Source organism: Hypomesus transpacificus, chromosome 3, assembly GCF_021917145.1.
Source record: "Hypomesus transpacificus isolate Combined female chromosome 3, fHypTra1, whole genome shotgun sequence".
Taxonomy (NCBI): domain Eukaryota; kingdom Metazoa; phylum Chordata; class Actinopteri; order Osmeriformes; family Osmeridae; genus Hypomesus; species Hypomesus transpacificus.
In genome coordinates this window covers 3,141,497-3,158,895 of record NC_061062.1, presented here as the reverse complement: position 1 = coordinate 3,158,895, position 17,399 = coordinate 3,141,497, and the positions used below count along the sequence as shown (strand labels likewise).

General features: G+C 46.5%; 1 protein-coding gene and 1 long non-coding RNA gene across 3 annotated transcripts; one reads left to right on the top strand and one right to left on the bottom strand.

Moving 5' to 3' along the window:
* The first annotated feature begins 6,062 nt into the window (after window positions 1-6,062).
* On the top strand, window positions 6,063-16,927 carry grhl3 (grainyhead-like transcription factor 3). Of its 2 annotated transcripts, none has more exons than XM_047048736.1 (16): window positions 6,063-6,208; window positions 8,103-8,268; window positions 8,513-8,577; window positions 9,529-9,808; window positions 9,929-10,011; window positions 10,123-10,273; window positions 10,541-10,652; window positions 10,772-10,866; window positions 11,907-12,065; window positions 12,206-12,287; window positions 12,401-12,531; window positions 13,644-13,675; window positions 13,807-13,892; window positions 14,071-14,156; window positions 14,292-14,356; window positions 15,789-16,927. In XM_047048736.1, exons 1-16 carry the CDS (start codon window positions 6,192-6,194, stop codon window positions 15,901-15,903), a joined length of 1,725 nt encoding a protein of 574 aa, XP_046904692.1. In that variant the 5' UTR covers window positions 6,063-6,191; the 3' UTR covers window positions 15,904-16,927. The 2 variants fall into 2 exon arrangements, with proteins under 2 accessions (XP_046904692.1, XP_046904700.1); XM_047048744.1 differs by having other exon boundaries at window positions 6,064-6,208; window positions 9,532-9,808.
* On the bottom strand, window positions 16,540-17,386 carry LOC124487992. Its single transcript, XR_006958581.1, has 2 exons — window positions 17,259-17,386; window positions 16,540-16,998 (listed from the first exon to the last, which is right to left on the bottom strand). It is a non-coding gene; the product is annotated as an uncharacterized LOC124487992 (long non-coding RNA).
* Between the last annotated feature and the right edge of the window lie 13 nt (window positions 17,387-17,399).

Here is a 17,399-nt window from a genome sequence, read left to right as displayed (position 1 = left end):
GAGATTGTACCCTTGTTGCTGGCCCCCCAAGAAAACTGGACTGGTCAAAATTGACCAAAGAGGTTCGGCACAGATATTCTCTATTAACTGACAGCTTACATAGTGATGTTGCATTTTCTAGGGATGCCCTAATGTGCACGGATATGAACTGCAAGGATAAACATCATGCTGAAAAGCTCTGTGCCATGTATGATGATATTGTCAAATGTCTTTATGCTTCCAGTGAACCTTTTATTAATCACAAGAGTAAGGTCCCTAACGCACGGCCTGTCTGGAATGAGTTTGTGTCTGAGCAACATGCTGCTGCTAGAGAAGCCTTTAGAGTCTGGTCAGAGGCAGGCAGACCCAGACAGGGAGTGCTGCTTGATAACAAAAACCTCACAAATGCTAGATTTAAATATGCACTCGTTTCATTAAGAGAAATGAAAACACAATGAGAGTAGACTCGCTGGCCAGAAAGATGCAGAATAACAATCTTACTGACTTCTGGAAGGAGGTCAAGATCATAAATAATAACAGAACTCCCCTCCCTTCTGATATCAAAGGGGTTAGTTGTCCAGAGAAGATTGCTGATCTATGGCATGAGCACTACAGTAAACTATTTAATTGTGTTCAAAGTAACACAGTGAGAATTGATAATCAATATAAAGGTATCTCTGCAGACTTGATAGTTAGATCAGTAGATATTTATGATGCCATCCACATGCTAGACAACAACAAAGCTTGTGGTATGGATTCCATTTCTGCAGAGCATCTAAAAAATGCCAGTTATAGACTCAGTCCATTTCTAGCCATGTGTCTCACTGGAATTATGGTTCATGGTGTTCTACCGAACTCTATTATGTCAGTACTGTTAGTGCCTGTTGTTAAAGATAAGGCTGGTAAACTGAACAGCATAGACAACTGTAGCGCCTCTCTAGTTTGGTGGATTTGTAATGAGAGGTGGCTAACCTGAGTTCGTTAGTAATTGTTACTAACTTAAACCAATTTAACATATGAAAAAAACAATACAACCAACTGTTAAACAAAAACAGGAAAGATTTACTTCAGACAAAAAATCAGTTCTTCAGTTATTGGTTCAACATTTACATGACATCGTAATGCACATGGACACACAATACAAACTAGCCGGCAATGCTAACTACACGAATACCTTAATTCAGTACAGTTCTACGGTGCAGGCCTGAGTGTAGCTCGTGTGCGTTGTAGCCGTAAACAAAATGGCTGTTTCGCCAGGATGGCACAAAATAACAAGGAGCTGGTACCTCGGATCAGCAGTGCGGTAGCACACGCACTGCGGCAGAAGGGCGGCAGCAGGTGAAGGAGAGACCGACCAAATACTCTTGTGGATTTACGAGACGAACCAACTCAGGAAGAAGACTGAGGACGACGACAATCCCGACCTCCACCGGCTCCAACCTGGCACTCGCTGTCGCTAGTCTGGCGGCAAAGCCCGTGCTTTATCCAAAACCGCCAACAGCCAAACTCCTCTTTCTGGGTTATTGTTGTTGGTTGAGATATTCACCCAACAATATAAACATAACACCACTAATGATAATATAAAATCTTCACTCTTGGTATTTTACCGTACGCTACAATTTTCTTCTCCCTCCAACTCCTCCGCTCGCTCTGTCTTTTTCTACTCCAACCTCATCTACACCAACTTCCCGTGTTACCCTGCCCTTTGACCTCAAACCGGATTGGCTTAACATCATAATCAAAATTAAAGCAACAACATAGATTCACAAAACATTCATCTTACTCTCTTCATATTTGTAACCGGTACATTTTAACATGCGTTTTTTAAACAACAGATATACATTTCCAAATGCTGTATTCAGTAAAACATGAACAATATGCATTTCTCATCAAATCAAAATCATACTCTCAAACCTTAAAGTCTATTTATTAAACTATGAACTTAAGTATTATGTATTCAAACTTTTATATTTATGTAATAGGATTGTTTCAACAGAAATGTTTACCACCCGGGCTACACAACTATCGACCCATTGCATTGGCCAGTATCTTGTCTAAAGTGTTTGAGAGAATTATTTGATTGAAATTGGAAATGTATATTCTGACTGCAGAAAATCAGTTTGGTTTTAAAAGAAAACATGGTACTGATCTCTGTATCTATGCTCTGAAGGAGATTGTCTCAGGTACACAAGTCTTAATTCATCTGTATTTTTATGCTTTATTGATGCTTACAAAGCTTTCGATCGAATTTGTCATGAAAAACTGTTTATGAAGCTAATAGCGAGAGGTTTCCCTAAACCTCTTGTGAGGATTTTGGTGTTCTGGTATGCAAATCAAACTTTTCATGTTAAATGGGACAATGTTGTATCAGCTGCTTTCCATGTTGGTAACGGAGTTCGACAAGGAGGAATTTGATTTCCCTTTTTGTTTAATATGGATATGGACGACTTATCAAGCCAGCTGAATAAGACAAATACAGGCTGTCTTGTTGGTGAATCTATTGTCAATCATCTGATGTACGCAGATTATCTGGTTCCACTCAGCCTGTTGCAACAGATGCTATGGGTGTGCTCTCAGTATGGCTTAGATCATGATATAAAATATAATGCAAAGAAAAGCCACATAATGATAGTCAGAAGTAATCAGGACAGGAAATTAACCTTCCCTACCTTTTATTTATCTGGCAGTCCCCTTGGTGTTTGTGAGGAAATAAAATATCTGCCATGTCATTTCTGATGATTGGACAGATGACAACGATATGTATCAACAGCGCTGTCAAATATATTCTCAGGCCAGTATGTTATTAAGGACGTTTTCTATGTGCTCAGATTCAGTTAAATGTTCCCTGTTTAGAACCTACATAACACCATTGTACACTGCTCATTTGTGGTCTATGTACAGGTAAAGGAGTATACAGATACTGAAAGTAGCCTACAATGATGCTTTTAGATTGCTACTTAATGTGCCAAGGTGGCATAGTGCTAGTCAGTTGTTTGTGTCTAAGCACGTACCAACCTGTAAGGCAATCCTGAGACAACTGATGTATGGTTTCAATGATGCTTTTAGATTGCTACTTAATGTGCCTAGGTGGCATAGTGCTGGTCAGTTGTTTCTGTCTAAGCACGTACCAACCTGTAAGGCACTCCTGAGACAACTGATGTATGGTTTCATGTGTCGACTGGACAAGTCTGAGAACTGAATAGTAGAGGCCCTGGTCAACCCTCTAAAGAGCTGCTATCGATTACTTGGAACTTAAGACTACATTGGCACAAAAGTCTTCATACTTTTTATGCACTGTATTATCTATGTTTTATGTTTTCGTTTTACTCTCTTTTTTATAGCTCTATGTCTGTTATTTTATGTGGAACTTGGCGTCTGAAATAAAGATTTATATATATATAAATACATATATATATATCAATGTTTCAGGATTTGTATAACTTTTTACCATTGCATACAAAATCGGAAATGCAATACTAAAAAGATCAGCTTTTGTTAAGAGATCCAAGATTACAAGATCCACAAGGCCTTGGCTAGAAACCAAGGAATGAGTGGGGGCTTGGTCAGCCCACACTCTCCTGAAATGTTGCGTGTGCGTCTTGCCAAGCCCGCGCGTGTGTAAGTTAAGGCTGAGTGTGTGAGGATGTGGAGCACGCGCGGGCAGGAGGAGGGGAGACATTCATTGGAAATTTGGCTAGAAATTAGCCAAGCAAGCATGTTTCAAATATTCACCAAAAATCGACCTTTGATCTTACAGTCAACTTTTTCACAGATTTGTGTTATAAACATTCTCAAGAGTCTTCATATGAACTTGTGATTGAATCAGAGTATCAGTTTTTGACTGGCTGATGTGTAAAGCATTATTTTAGCGTTAGCGATAAGTTCAATTTGCTTTATATCAATCATTTTTGGAGATATGAAGTTGCCTTTGCACACGGTAACATGTTGTAGTGTCTTCCATCGATATACCAAGTTTCGTGTTGATATCTCAAAGATTTGCTGAGACAGGACTTCACATCCTGTTTGGCGGCTTTTCTGATGAATTTGATTGGCTGTACCGGACAAACGGTTGTGAGGATCAAAATTCTTTTCGATAACTTTTGTGACGCTTGGTCTGAAGATCATCTCTGGTAACTTTGAAGAAGATATGACAAAAATTGTAGGAGGAGTAGGCTTTCAAAGGTTTTTGATAAAACCGGAAGTAGCGGAAAATCTATATAACCGGAAATTGACGCCATGGGGTGCGTTGAACTCGGCTTGAACCAGGGAATCCAATGGTACCTCATTTTTGAAAATGGGTCATACGGTTCAAAAGTTGCGTGTGTAAACACAAGTCCAACTTTGACCCATTGGTGGCGCTGGAGTGGTCTAATGGGAGACATGAAACTTGGTGTAGGTATAGAATCAACTGTCCTTAATGAGTGTGCCAAATTTCACAAAAAGTTGTCGAAGTGTTCTAGGGGCTGCCATTGACTTCCATGGAACAAGAATAATAATAATAATAAAACTAACAATAACAATAGGTTTCCTCCTGACGGAGGAATCCTAAATATAACTGCAAGCAGTAATGGCGGATTCCTCCAAACATTGCGAACCATTGAAAAATGTATATTCTTGACAAATTGGAACTGTATAGAAAAATCTATGCTGCAGAATTACCAATGGGATACCAAATCTGAAATATAATACCATCAAGATCCACAAGGGCCTTTATTTCAACCCAAGGAGTGAAGGGCGGGGGCTTGGTTAGCCTATCCATTCCAGAAAGCCTTTGTGCTTTAGGGCGTGGAATGTAGCGCCACCTATGGGTAATGGTGGGACAGTTGTACCCTGTCTCTCTTTTTCCTCTCTCTCCCTCTTTCTCTCTCTCTTTCTTTTTAAGAACGATTGACAGATGCATGATTTTGGCCAAGTCCCTTGGTGTCATGAAACAGCATTACAAAACATTCTCAATTACAAAAAAGGTTACAGTTCATAGATATTATCAAGCCAGCTTTGATTGACAGTTCATCCCTTCAGATTGATGAGGGGCTGTTCTTTGTTGTTAATAATAGTCTTTTTTAATAATAGTCTTTGTTATGACATGGAATCACTGTACACATTACTATGGGGGTGTGGTTCACAAGACTGCCAGCTCATTTCTCTTTCTCTTTCTGGATTGATTCGCTTCCAGATTTTTTCTCCCTGAGGGACTGATGTGTGTGTGTGTGTGTGGGTGGGTGGGTGGGTGTGTGTGTGTGTGTGTGTGTGTGTGTGTGTGTGTGTGTGTGTGTGTGTGTGTGTGGGTGTGGGTGTGTGTGGGTGTGTGTGTGTGTGTGTGTGTGTGTGGGTGGGTGTGTGTGTGGGTGGGTGTGTGTGTGTGTGTGTGGGTACACCGCAGAGCACCCACACTTATGTGTTGCCACACCAGAGTGCCCCAGGTATTAGCAACACAACACACACGTCGCTGAGACACAGACTGTATGTGTGTGGGAGTGTGTGGGGGTGTGTATGTCTGTGTGTGTGTGCTTGTGTGTGAGTGTTTGTGCTTGTGTGTATATGAGTGGGTGATGAGTGTGTGTGTGTGTGTGTTTTTGTGTGTGCACATGTGTGGGTAAACAATAAAGTGTATGACATTGAAATGATTGCACTTTGAGAAATAAAACAAAACACATTCAAAAAATCACAACAGTAAAATGTTATTTCTCCATGAAGCCCTGACAGTAAGTGTTACTCTGAGTGCCAGGGAAGTAGGGTTTCACAGTGATGGCTTCTTGGAGACTGAGAGGAAATTATTCAAAAGAACATTTCCATGTTAAAGACTAGCTCCAGAAATCTGCCATTGTTGTTCCCGGCTCGTTAAGAATCCTTTCACACCTCTGGAATCCCAATTTCACTCTTTTGTTCAGCAGGGTAATGACATGCAGGATTCACTGCCTTCTCTCTCCCTTTCCCTCTCTCAGTCACACCCTGGTTTCTCCTCAGCAGTGTGAGAGTTAACCCCCCTACACCTGTCCTATCACACACCTGTCCACAGGCCTCAGCCAATCAGAGCACAGTGAGGGAAGCTAGCTGTCAGAATGAAATAAAGGCTGGTGTCAGAGAGGCCTGGAACCAATCCTAGTTTTGCTCTTAAGACTGACAGAGTCACACAAACTCAGAGACACACACAAATACATCACCCAGAGGAACCTAACCTCAGGAAACGATTCCTGCTTACTTGGACAGGAGTCATGACCAAAGAGATTGAGTAAGTGAATTAATCCCAGTTGGTTATTTTATTTATTATTACAATTGATTGTTTTGTTGGTTGAGTGTTTGCGTTGCTGTGATTTTGGACCTGAAGGAGGGACTTGCATTACGCAATGACTGTCAGGTTTTAAAAGGCTTTCACCATGTCCTTTTATTCAGTTAATATGAACGTTCATCCTGACAAAACATGCCTTCCTTTCGATGTCTTCCCAGTTAATCTCCTTTGAGTGTAAGGCTGTTTGTGGGGAATGTGGTGTGTCTTTCTCCTGCAGCATAGAATGTTCGTTTTTAGCGGTGCCTAATTATGTTTCTAACAGAACTGAGATTGACAAAAACAAATGCAGCTACAGTAGGACTCCTCTTCTCCCCCTTTGTACATGCTGCAACAGACCCCCATGTGAAAGGTGTCTGTTGGGAGAAAAGGGTCTATTCTTTCGGAAAATTATACTAAGACACAAACACACACACATACATCATTACTCTGCATCACCTGCCGTTGAACTGAAGCTATGTTGGAGTGTGCTGGTTTTGTCCCTGCTTGTGTTGAGGCTAACCCAGGGGCCAGGAGCACAAAAGGCTCCTGGAAATAGAAGTCTCTGCGGTAGGTGTCACACAGGGGTCTAATGGCCATGCATTCAATGACACAACGGTGAAACTGTAGTCCCGACTGAGTATGTGTACGTGGTGTGTGTCTGAAACATCCGATTCCTATTCAGCCGTGTGGGGGGACAGGAAAGAGCTGGTGTGTGGACTTGGTCGGAATCCGCTGAGCGTGGGGGGAGAGCTGAGAGGGGAGGTCGAGAGGAGGGAGGGGTGGAGGGAAGGAGGGGTGGAGGGGTGGAGGGGTGGAGGGGTGGAGGGGTCAGGAGCACAGCAGGTGTCCCAGTCCGGAGTTGTGAAGACAGTGCGTGTCACACACACACACTGCTCAGTACCGCAGGCTGAGCTAACCCCTCTCAGCAGAGGTATTCTCCCTGCTGGGTGAGCACAGACCTGGACCCACAGACCTGGACCCACAGACCTGGACCCACAGACCTGGACCCACAGACCTGGGCCCACAGACCTGGACCCACAGACCTGGACCCACAGACCTGGGCCCACAGACCTGGACCCACAGACCTGGACCCACAGACCTAGACCCACAGACCTGGGCCCACAGACCTAGACCCACAGACCTGGACCCACAGACCTGGACCCACAGACCTGGGCCCGAAGACCTGGCGCGGTGTTGAACGTTGTCTTGACGGCTTGATTTGTTCTGTCACGCTTCCCTGGTGGGTTGCTGAGGTGTTCATTTAGCCAGGTGTCTGAGGTGTGCTCAGGTGTGGGGCTGGCGACAGCGCTGCGTGGAGCTGTTTGTGTTTGCTCCCGGGCCTTCCCAGACAGACAGAGAGATCCTCCAAGCCGCCAAACAGACCTCTGCAGTGTTTGCTCTGGAGGCAGAGGCCCCTCCCCCAGACCCTGGGCTTGTTTGAGGGTCTTTAGCAGGAACGACAGAGGAGATTTAGCAGTGAAAGTTGGCAAACAAATCGTCTGAAAAACTTTTTTTCACACTGTGTTTAGCGTGCTCTTCCTTTTCTGTTTATAAACGCTGTGCGATGGAGTTGATGATAGTGTGGATCTTTAGATTACCAGGTTGTGAATGTGTGTGTGTGTGTGTGTGAGTGTGTGTGGGGGACTGAAGGTGTGTCTCTTGCATGCAGACCATGTGAGGTTTAAAGAGCGGAGCCAAATTTGTGGTTTTGCAATCGAAACCTTCCCGTTCCCTCAGGCGTCTGTGAGAGGTCACGAAGGCTGTTACATCACTTCAGCCACAACCACATGATTCCTACATGTCTTCCTTCGTGTGTGTGTGTGTATAGCACCCCCTAACATGTTCTTTCTCTGTGCAGGACTATAGGATTGGGCCTTCAGAACGAGAATTTTAACTACCAGCGTTACAGTAACTACATCATGGACTCTTGGTCCTACATGGAAAGTGACCAGAGCAGGCCCAAGCCCAGGATGAACCCTGAGGTCGACCTCACCGCCCTCACCATGCTCCATGACCAGTGCAAGGTTGGCATCTTTACTGTGTCCGGGGTCTCTGCCCATCTGGTGCGCTCCTCGCGCCACGGTTGTTCAGTTCAGCCGCTTCACTCCGCCCCAACAAGCACCTTACATTCACCAGGCGATTGGGTTTGCGTTTGTTGGTGTTTGTTGGGGCGGTGTGAACTGGAGTAACAAGCGACTGCTGTGTCATCATCTGTTTGTGGTCCGTGCGACTCATGAGTAACGTGAGTGTGTATTTCGTATCCTGCAGACTCAGAAGGAACTGAAGATGACCGCATGCAGTCGAGGCAACAACATGTACAAGCCCAATGAGAGGTAAGACACATCCTTGAAGTAGGACTCCCTGTTAGCCACACTTGTGTGTATGGATGTGTGGTGTCAAGGAGGGATGGACATGAAGTCTTTTCTGGGTGGTTTTCCCCCCCCCACTTACCCCCTCTCCTGGTGAGGATAGTGCAGGTAGGGATTCTGGAGGTCAGACTAAGCAGCCAGGGTAATCCTCATGTCAAACAGAGCCTGAGGGATCGTGGGTCAGTACACCGCACAGCTCGTTATCCATACCACCCAAGAAGACCCTCCTCTCCTTTCTACTGTCCTCCTATTTCCTCTCCTCTCCTTTCTACCCTCAGCTCCTCTTCTTTTCTCTCTCCTCCTCTCCTCTTGTCTTCTCTTCTTTCCTTTCCTCTCCTCTCTTTACCTTTCCTCTCCTCTGTCTTTTGTCTGGGTGAGAGAGGGCCCTTCTCTCCCCCTCAACCCTTCAGCTCTCTAGAGAAACTCAAACACACAATCTGGGATTAGGAAACAAACAGTTCCCACCCAGGCCCCACACCCGCCTCCCTCCCTGTCAGCTCACTTTCAGTAGCTCTCAGTGTATGTGTGTGTGTGTGTGTGTGTGTGTGTGTGTGAGTGTGTGCCCGTAAGTGTGTGTGTGTGTCTGGGTGGGTGCTGGTGTGCTAGTGTACAGGCTACTGTTTATGAACAAGACAAGGAGTGGGCTGACAGTCACAGCTTTTGGCTTCTATTTGTCAGTCAGCAGTTGTGTTTGCAAGGCGCGGCGTCGGAGATGGTGTTTGGACCCCTTACTAATCTCCCACTCCCTCCCTCCCTCCCTCCTTCTCTCTCTCTCTCTCTCTCTCTCTCTCTCTCTCTCTCTCTCTCTCTCTCTCTCTCTCTCTCTCTCTCTCTCTCTCTCTCTCTCTCTCTCTCTCTCTCTCTGCCTCCCTCTCTCGGCCCATCTCCCCTCCCTCTACTTTCCTTGACTCTCAGTAGCTCCTCCCCCGATCTGATTTCTCTGGACACGCCCGCCAACATCATGAAGCTCCTGTCGGAGAACCTTTCCAGCCACGGCCACCAGGAGACAATGTGCCCCGCCCCCAAGCCTTGCTCCGCCCTCCCCCTGTCCTCAGAGAGCTACACCACCCTCACGGGCAGCGCCGGGGGTGCCGCCGCGGTGGACAGCTACGACAAGCAGGTCATCAACAACATCTTTGACTCTCTGCTGCAGAAGTGGCCGGGGGAGACGGCCTACTCCGACACGACGGCCCAGGTGAGAGCAGAGGCCCTGGGATGAGGAGGGCTGGGCCGCTAAACAGGGCTCGGGCCATTTCTTTGTATTTCCTGTCAGTCTTGCTGATGTTCTTATCTCTCTCTCCTCTCTTCCTTTCAGATTCCCTACAGCACGCACTTCTCTCCTCAGGACAGTCCCATCTACTCAGACACCTACTCTAACTCACCTCCAGAGAGGTACAGGTATGTAACCCCTCGATAGCCATCCACACACCCATCTGCTTATCGACCTACCTTAGGGAACTGGAATGAAACTCACTTCAGTTAAGTCTAATGCCGGTGGTGTCTTTCCAGCCAGGAGTTCCAGTTCACTCTGGGAGCTGCCCAGGCCTCCCAGCACAAGTCCTCCCAGCTGCCCATGGTGTACCTGAACAAGGGCCAGTTCTACCCCATCACCCTCCAGGGAGTGGACAGCTCCACAGGCCCGGTGGTCAGCAAAGTCAAGGTGAGTCCGTCGCACGTTGATGACTTCACTCTCCAGAAGCTGTGTTCTTGGCTGGCTGGATGAACGTGTGGAAAGGTCACCGCTGAAAGGAATCTGTTTTTGTTTGGTTTGAAGCACACGCAAAACAACCCACACTAGTGTTCCAAATCTGATGGCATTCTTCTATCTTTCTCTTTCCCTCCCTTCACCACCACCGCTCTCTTTCTCTGTCTCTCTCCCTCTATGTCTCTCTCTCTATCTCTCTCTCCCTGTCTGTCTCTCCTCCAGACTGTGGTCATGGCCGTGTTTGAAAATGACAAGAGTCCGGAGACGCAGCTGAAGTGCTGGAACCACTGGCACGCTCGCCAGCCCACCGTCAAACAGAGGGTCATTGACATAGGTATGTGCTGCTAGACACACACACACACCCACGCACACACCCACACCCACACACACACATGCCCAGTGGGACTGAGAGGAACGTTGGGAGGTAACTGGATATGCTCTCTCTCCGTGCAGCGGACTACAAAGAGGTGTTCAGCGGCATCAGCAGTGTGGAGGAGGTGGCGTTCAACGCTCTGTCCTTCGTCTGGAACCCAAACGAGGAGGCCAAGGTAGGCCGGACGCACACACACACACACAGACATAGACAGACATAGACATAGACACGCACACAGACATAGACACGCACACACACACACACACACACAGACATAGACACGCACACACACACACAGACAGACAAACACACACAGACATAGACACGCACACACACACACACAGACACACACACACAGACATAGACATAGACACGCACACACAGACATAGACACGCACACACACACACACAGACAGACACACACACACACAGACATAGACACGCACACACACACACACACACACAGACACACACGCACACACACACACACACATAGACAGTAACATTCAACACACACACAAGTGGAGTGAGCATCCAGGGTTGGATTAAGGGTTGGGGGTGGGAGGGGGGGTATAGACACGGGAGGGCAGGAGGAAGGGAGGAATCTGTGGCATGCTGTCTGGTGTCCCCCTGAGGCTGCTGTCACCACAAAGGGAGTTTTCAGCTACCTGCCCCGGGGCAACAAGGCAGGGCTGGGTAGAACAGGTGGAGGAGGTGAAGGGAGAGCGGGAAGGAAGGAGATGAAGAGAAAGACACACCGTGTGTCATGCCTTGTAGAAGTAGGACTCTTTTCCAAAACCTTCGAACTGTAGATGAGACAGACGCACTTGGGCCGGTTTAGACATCAGTGGTTAAAGAGCATCCACACAGACACTGTGCCCAGGAAGCGTTTGTTTGTCGTCAACACATCGCTCGCAAACATGATAGAAACACACCTTTGGGCTCATGACTCAGACGCAGAGATATTTAGGAGTGTTCATGTAAAATTCCATTGTACGTTATAAATGCACTAAATGCAATTAAAACCACTGCTGCACTTCGTCACCGTGAAAAAGAATACACAAACAAAAGCTGCTTATATTTAAGGACTCGTTCATTACAGGTTTCGACAGGCTGCTAGGAAACTGCCAAGAGGAGAACGACAGTTCCCGTGTACCTGTACCTGTTACATATGACAAACCAAAATGAAACTCAAACTTGAACCTTGTCTTCCAGGTGTACATCGGTCTGAACTCCCTCAGCACAGACTTCTCTTCCCAGAAAGGCGTGAAAGGCCTCCCTCTCAACCTGCAGATCGACACCTATGATTTCAGCTCCGGCTCCAACAAGCTCATCCACAGAGCAGCCTGCCAGGTCAAGATCTTCTGTGACAAGGTCAGTCCTGCGGAGTTCAAACATTTCGACTGTGTTTCTGTCAGTCTGTACTGTTGCCTGCTAGCCGGCATGCGTTCATGGACGATAACGGTCATTATGAGGAGAAGAGCTCATGGTTTGTGTGTGTTTGTTCTCCGCAGGGTGCTGACAGGAAGATGAGAGATGAGGAGAGGAAGAGGACCAAGAGGAGGGGAAAGAGCGTGGCTGACACCAGCAACACAAGTGAGTGTCACACACACACACCCACACACTCACACACACACACACACTCACACACTCACACACACTCACCAGGTCCAGAGGCTAACCCGTCCCTCCACCCTGTCTCTCCCCAGGTTCGAAGTCCGTGGTGTCCAGCTCCATGGCCTCTGACTCCACTCTCTTTAGGACCCTGCAGGACCACGTGACCCAGCCTGTCCTCTTCATCCCAGAGATGCATCTCTCCAACCTTCAGCGCTGTGGCCTGGTACGTCTCCCTCCCGCTCTCTCTCTCTCTCTCTCTCTCTCTCTCTCTCTCTCTCTCTCTCTCTCTCTCACTCTCTCTCTCTCTCTCTCTCTGTCTGTCTCTCTGTATGTCTGTGTGTCTGTCTCTCTCTGTCTCTCTGTCTCTCTCTCTCTGTGTCTCTCTCTCTCTCCCTCACTTTTTCTGTGTCTCTCTCTCTTTTTCACTTACTCTTTCCCTCTCCCTCTCTCACTCTTCCTAAATTTCCCCTGGGAACAATCAAGTATCTATCTATCATATCTCTCTCTTTGTTTTTCTCCATTTCTCTCTCACTCAATCTCTTTTTCTCTCTCTTTCTCTCTCCCCCTTTCTCTCTCCCTCCCTACCTCTCTGTCTTTATTTATATCTCTCTCCCACTGTATTTATTTAATACATAGTATATTTCTCATTCTCTATCCAAGTGTTTATGGGATTCTGGGAACAGTGGTTGCGTCATGGCACCTTCGCCCCCTCTCCCTCCAGCCTCAGGCTGTGGAAGAGGTGTGGGAAACTATTTTGTGGGAAAAGGGTTGGGATGAGGAGGGAGGGAGGGAGGTGGGAGGGTGTTGCAGGGAAAGTGAGCAGAGGCACTCTCTCATAGCAGACCTCCTAATTGGTGGGCTGTTTGTCGAAACTCGACTCATGTACAGACTCCTCTCACTCACTCTCTCTCACACACACTCGCACGCTGACCCCCCCCAGGTTTCTCCATGTTTCGCCGTGTTGTTGACACAAGGGAAGGTGGTGAAGGTGCTGTTCAGACATGTCTGTTTCCCACAGTCAGTGGTGTGTGTGTGTGTGTGTTTGACCACCAAGTTCATACAAAGTTCTTTTTACCGTCACTCCTATAGTAGAGGAAAAGAAAAAAAAACTTCGGGTTGGGAGGTGAATAGATAATGACAGGAGTTCTATACCGTGCAAATCCATTCAGGTGGTCATGGGAAATGTAGTTCTGTATGTGTGCCGGTGATAACATTCACACTTGTGACTGTAAGGATGTGGGAAGGAGATGTCTAGCAGTGTCTTTGTGCAAGAGCTGCAGCTTATCACTTAACTCATCTTTATTCCCCCTCCCCCTCCTCTCTCTCTCTCTGCAGGCACCCCCATCAACCCTGGAAGAAGTTGAAAGGTAAATATCTTCTTGCCCTCCATACTTGAGTGTATCCTATAATGAGGAAGTCACTTTAGCAGAGGCCTGTTGTCAGGTACATGACGGCATGATGGGGGTTCAGGGCTGACTGGTTTGTCATGTGATTCCAGGAGTTCTCTGAAGAGACGGTATCCAGACAAGGAGCACAGCCTCTCTCCTGCCGCCAAACAGATCAAAGCAGAGGACACACAAAGAGGTGAGACAAGGGAACAGGCGTACCGAGCGGCGCATCACCTCAGCACACACAGAAACGTTACATTTCGCATGGAAATTTTCACTTGATTGTCTTACGATAGGCTGCTTCATTTCGCTGTGTGCTTTCCTTGACCTTGCTGGACTAACTGGTGAACATTGCATGACTCTCTGTGTTTCAGTACTCCTGTACGTGAGGTCGGAGTCCGAGGAAGTTTTTGATGCTCTGATGCTGAACACCCCCACCCTCATAGGCCTGCGAGAAGCTGTAAGTAACACACACACACACAGCACGGCATGGCCCGCTCTTTAAACAGATATCATCCCTCCAGCTCTGTTCACATGTCAGTTAGCTTGAGATATCGTTTTAACTCTCTTCTTTCACTTCCTGTTGCTTCCTCAGATTTCAGAGAAGTATGGCATGCAAACAGACACCATTGGAAAAATCTACAAAAAATGCAAACGAGGGTAAGTCTCTTTGACCAGAACGGCATTTCATGGACCCAAACGTAAACATTATGCATTGTTTAAAGCACAAAGTTGCTGCCGTTCAGGGCGAGGCTGAAAGTAGGGAGTATGTGCAGTCCTAGCACATGAACTTTAAGTGGATCAGAATAGGCACATCCATCTTCTAGATTCTTTCCTAGAATCTAAGAGGGTTTCCGTGTAAGGAAGCCAGAGTGCCCTAACCGGCCAGGTGAGTCGTGGTCTCTGCCGGCTGGAATGTGATAATTGTCGCTCCTCCTAGAGACACAGGAACAGGGAGGAGGACTGAAAGATTTCAAAACTCTCCAGGATGACTCACCCAGTGATTGTCTCTCTTGTTTATGTTTCCTTAATCTGATTATCTGGCCAGCACAAGGAAGTGGTGTGGTGATGTTAGCGGGGCGCGGAGATAGTCCGATAGACTCTTTGTCTGTAATCCTTTTGGCTACTGGCCATCCGTGACTACTGTTTTGTCTTCAAGCTTTGAAAAAAGGGTGTTTTAGAAGGTCTGTGTGCTCACATAGCTTTACATGATATATGTTTTATGTTGTTCCACTGTGAAGGTGAGTGGGTAGTGTATGTTCAATCCCAGGATGCTTTGCTCTCCTGTCCTCTCACCCCATATGGACGTCTTGGCAGATTCTCCCTCTGCTTTCCTCTGCTCTACTCTGCTCTGATCTTCTCTTTTCTACTCTCCTCTACTTTCTTCACTTCTGCTCTAATCTGCTATACTTTATTCTACTCCACTCTGCTCTCCGCTCTGCTCCGCTCTTCTGTGTTCTGTTCTGCTCAGGTACGTCTGTAGGGGAGAGGCTGAGCTAACAGGTTCAGTTACATTCCCATCCCTCGGATACTGTCTTCAATCAGGGGCCGGTCAGGCTTTAGGCGGGTAGCGTGAGCTGGCAGTTAGTTCACTCATTATCAACACAGCCGTAAAGACAGGGTTAGGGTTGGCCCCAGGGGGAAGGGGGATGGACTGACTGTCTGGAGAGATGGTGTGATTACAACCTGCCTGCCTCTCTCTCCCTCCCTCTCTCTCTCTCTCTCTCTCTCTCTCTCTCTCTCTCTCTCTCTCTCTCTCTCTCTCTCTCTCTCTCTGTCTCTCTGTCTCTCTGTCTCTTCCTCCCTCCCTCCCTCTCTCTCTCTCTCTCTCTCTCTCTCTCTCTCTCTCTCTCTCTCCCTCCCTCCCTCCCTCCCTCCCTCCCTATCTTTTGTTCTTCATGTGGGAGGCACCTCTAAATTCTAGATGTGAGATGGCATCCAAACCCCGTAACATTTGCGTAACCCATACAACCTATTTCTCAAACGTAAATGTATTATTTACGTTCAGCGATTTTCCCCAAGTCAGCGCACACAAACTGTTCAGCACCCAGATTCAACCTAACCTTGTGTCTCTGTTTGTGTCTTCTGTCAGGATTTTCGTGAACATGGACGACAACATCATTGCACACTACACCAACCACTCTGCCTTTCTGATTGAGATGTCGGACTCCCACGGCGTTCTGCAGATCACACTCATGGAGCTATGAAGACCCCTCCATCACCTCCCAGCAACAACCCTGACCCACTGGCACAAACTTCTGGACAATCCTAATTGCAGATTTAAACCCTCTTAAAAAGCACTGCCCAATTGGACAATGCAATTGCATTGCAATAGAGACATTACAGACCAGGTTGTCAAGCTCAGAGGCCAGTCGGATCGATAGTTACAGATGGGACAACAGCCAGTCAGTTCAACCAGAACACTGATGTCAGTCATTCTTTGTAAATACCACAGCTGGAACACATCAGTTCAGTTCAGTTTTAGCTAAATATTTTATATATAACGTGAGAGCAATTAAGATGAAGATGATGTAAATATTTAATGTAAATATTAATTAACATGACCTTGTTGTTTGTTTGCTGTAAACTTACAATGTCCATTTATCCATCAAATTGCTATGATATTATTTCAATTGTCAGGAAGCATAAACATCCTGCATTTTGCCAGCTCTTTCAAAGTAGGTTAGGTTGCTAGTAACGCACCTATCATTTCTACACAACTCATGGTGCCTGAAAAAGCATGCTAGTCTGACACAGTTTGTCTTTTAGATAGCATGGTATTATGATCCCTTTTTTGTACGTATTTCTGTAACAATACACTGCTAGAGCTACCTGTCTGTTAAGTTTCACAGTCCGCCTGCCCAGAGCTCGCTTGCAGAACCAATGTCACACATTTCCCCGTCTTCACCATAGCTGAGGGTTTCACCTAGCAGAGGCTAACCCTTATCAAAGGGCAACACACATTTCCTGGATCTGTTGTGGAACCACACAATTTACCCATAAGCCACTGTGTCTGAACACAGCTCCCTCTCCCACATTTTTCAGATGAGTTTTTGTGAAAGGTTTTGGATATTTTATTGTTGTTTATTGTTTTTTTTTCAAATCATTGACCATTTTGCAACATTTCAAGGCTTTCTGTATATCATATATTTAATGTTTTTACTTTGCCATTTCTTTTGTATTACCCATTTATATTTTTTCCCCAAAGAAAATAAAGGACGATGGATCAGGGATGTGTTTCTCTCCGTCTGTGTGGTGTTAGGATGCTTCCGAACACTGTTGTTTCTGCCGCTCCCCTGCACCTAGACACAGAAAGACAGATGGGCACACTAATACACTAATATAGGTATACAGCATTACATCAGCAATAAAAGTATGTGTGCTTAGTTACAGCTGATGAGTCACTTAAACACATAGCATCAGACATTTGATTTCATCCATATGATTTGGTAATCATATGTGTGGGTGTGTGTGTGTGAGTGTGTGTGTGTGTGTGTGTGTGTGTGTGTGTGTGTGTGTGTGTGTGTGTGTGTGTGTGGGTGTGCGATGTACTCCACCTCACCCACATCCTTGATGTTTTGTTTCTGAACACGAGTAAGCAGTCTCCCATCTGTGCAGAGCCTCTGTTTAGGCTGCACACGCCTGAGGGAGGGAGGGAACAGGAGAGTGAGAGGTGGTCTGTCAGAGAGAGGGAGAAGAAGGG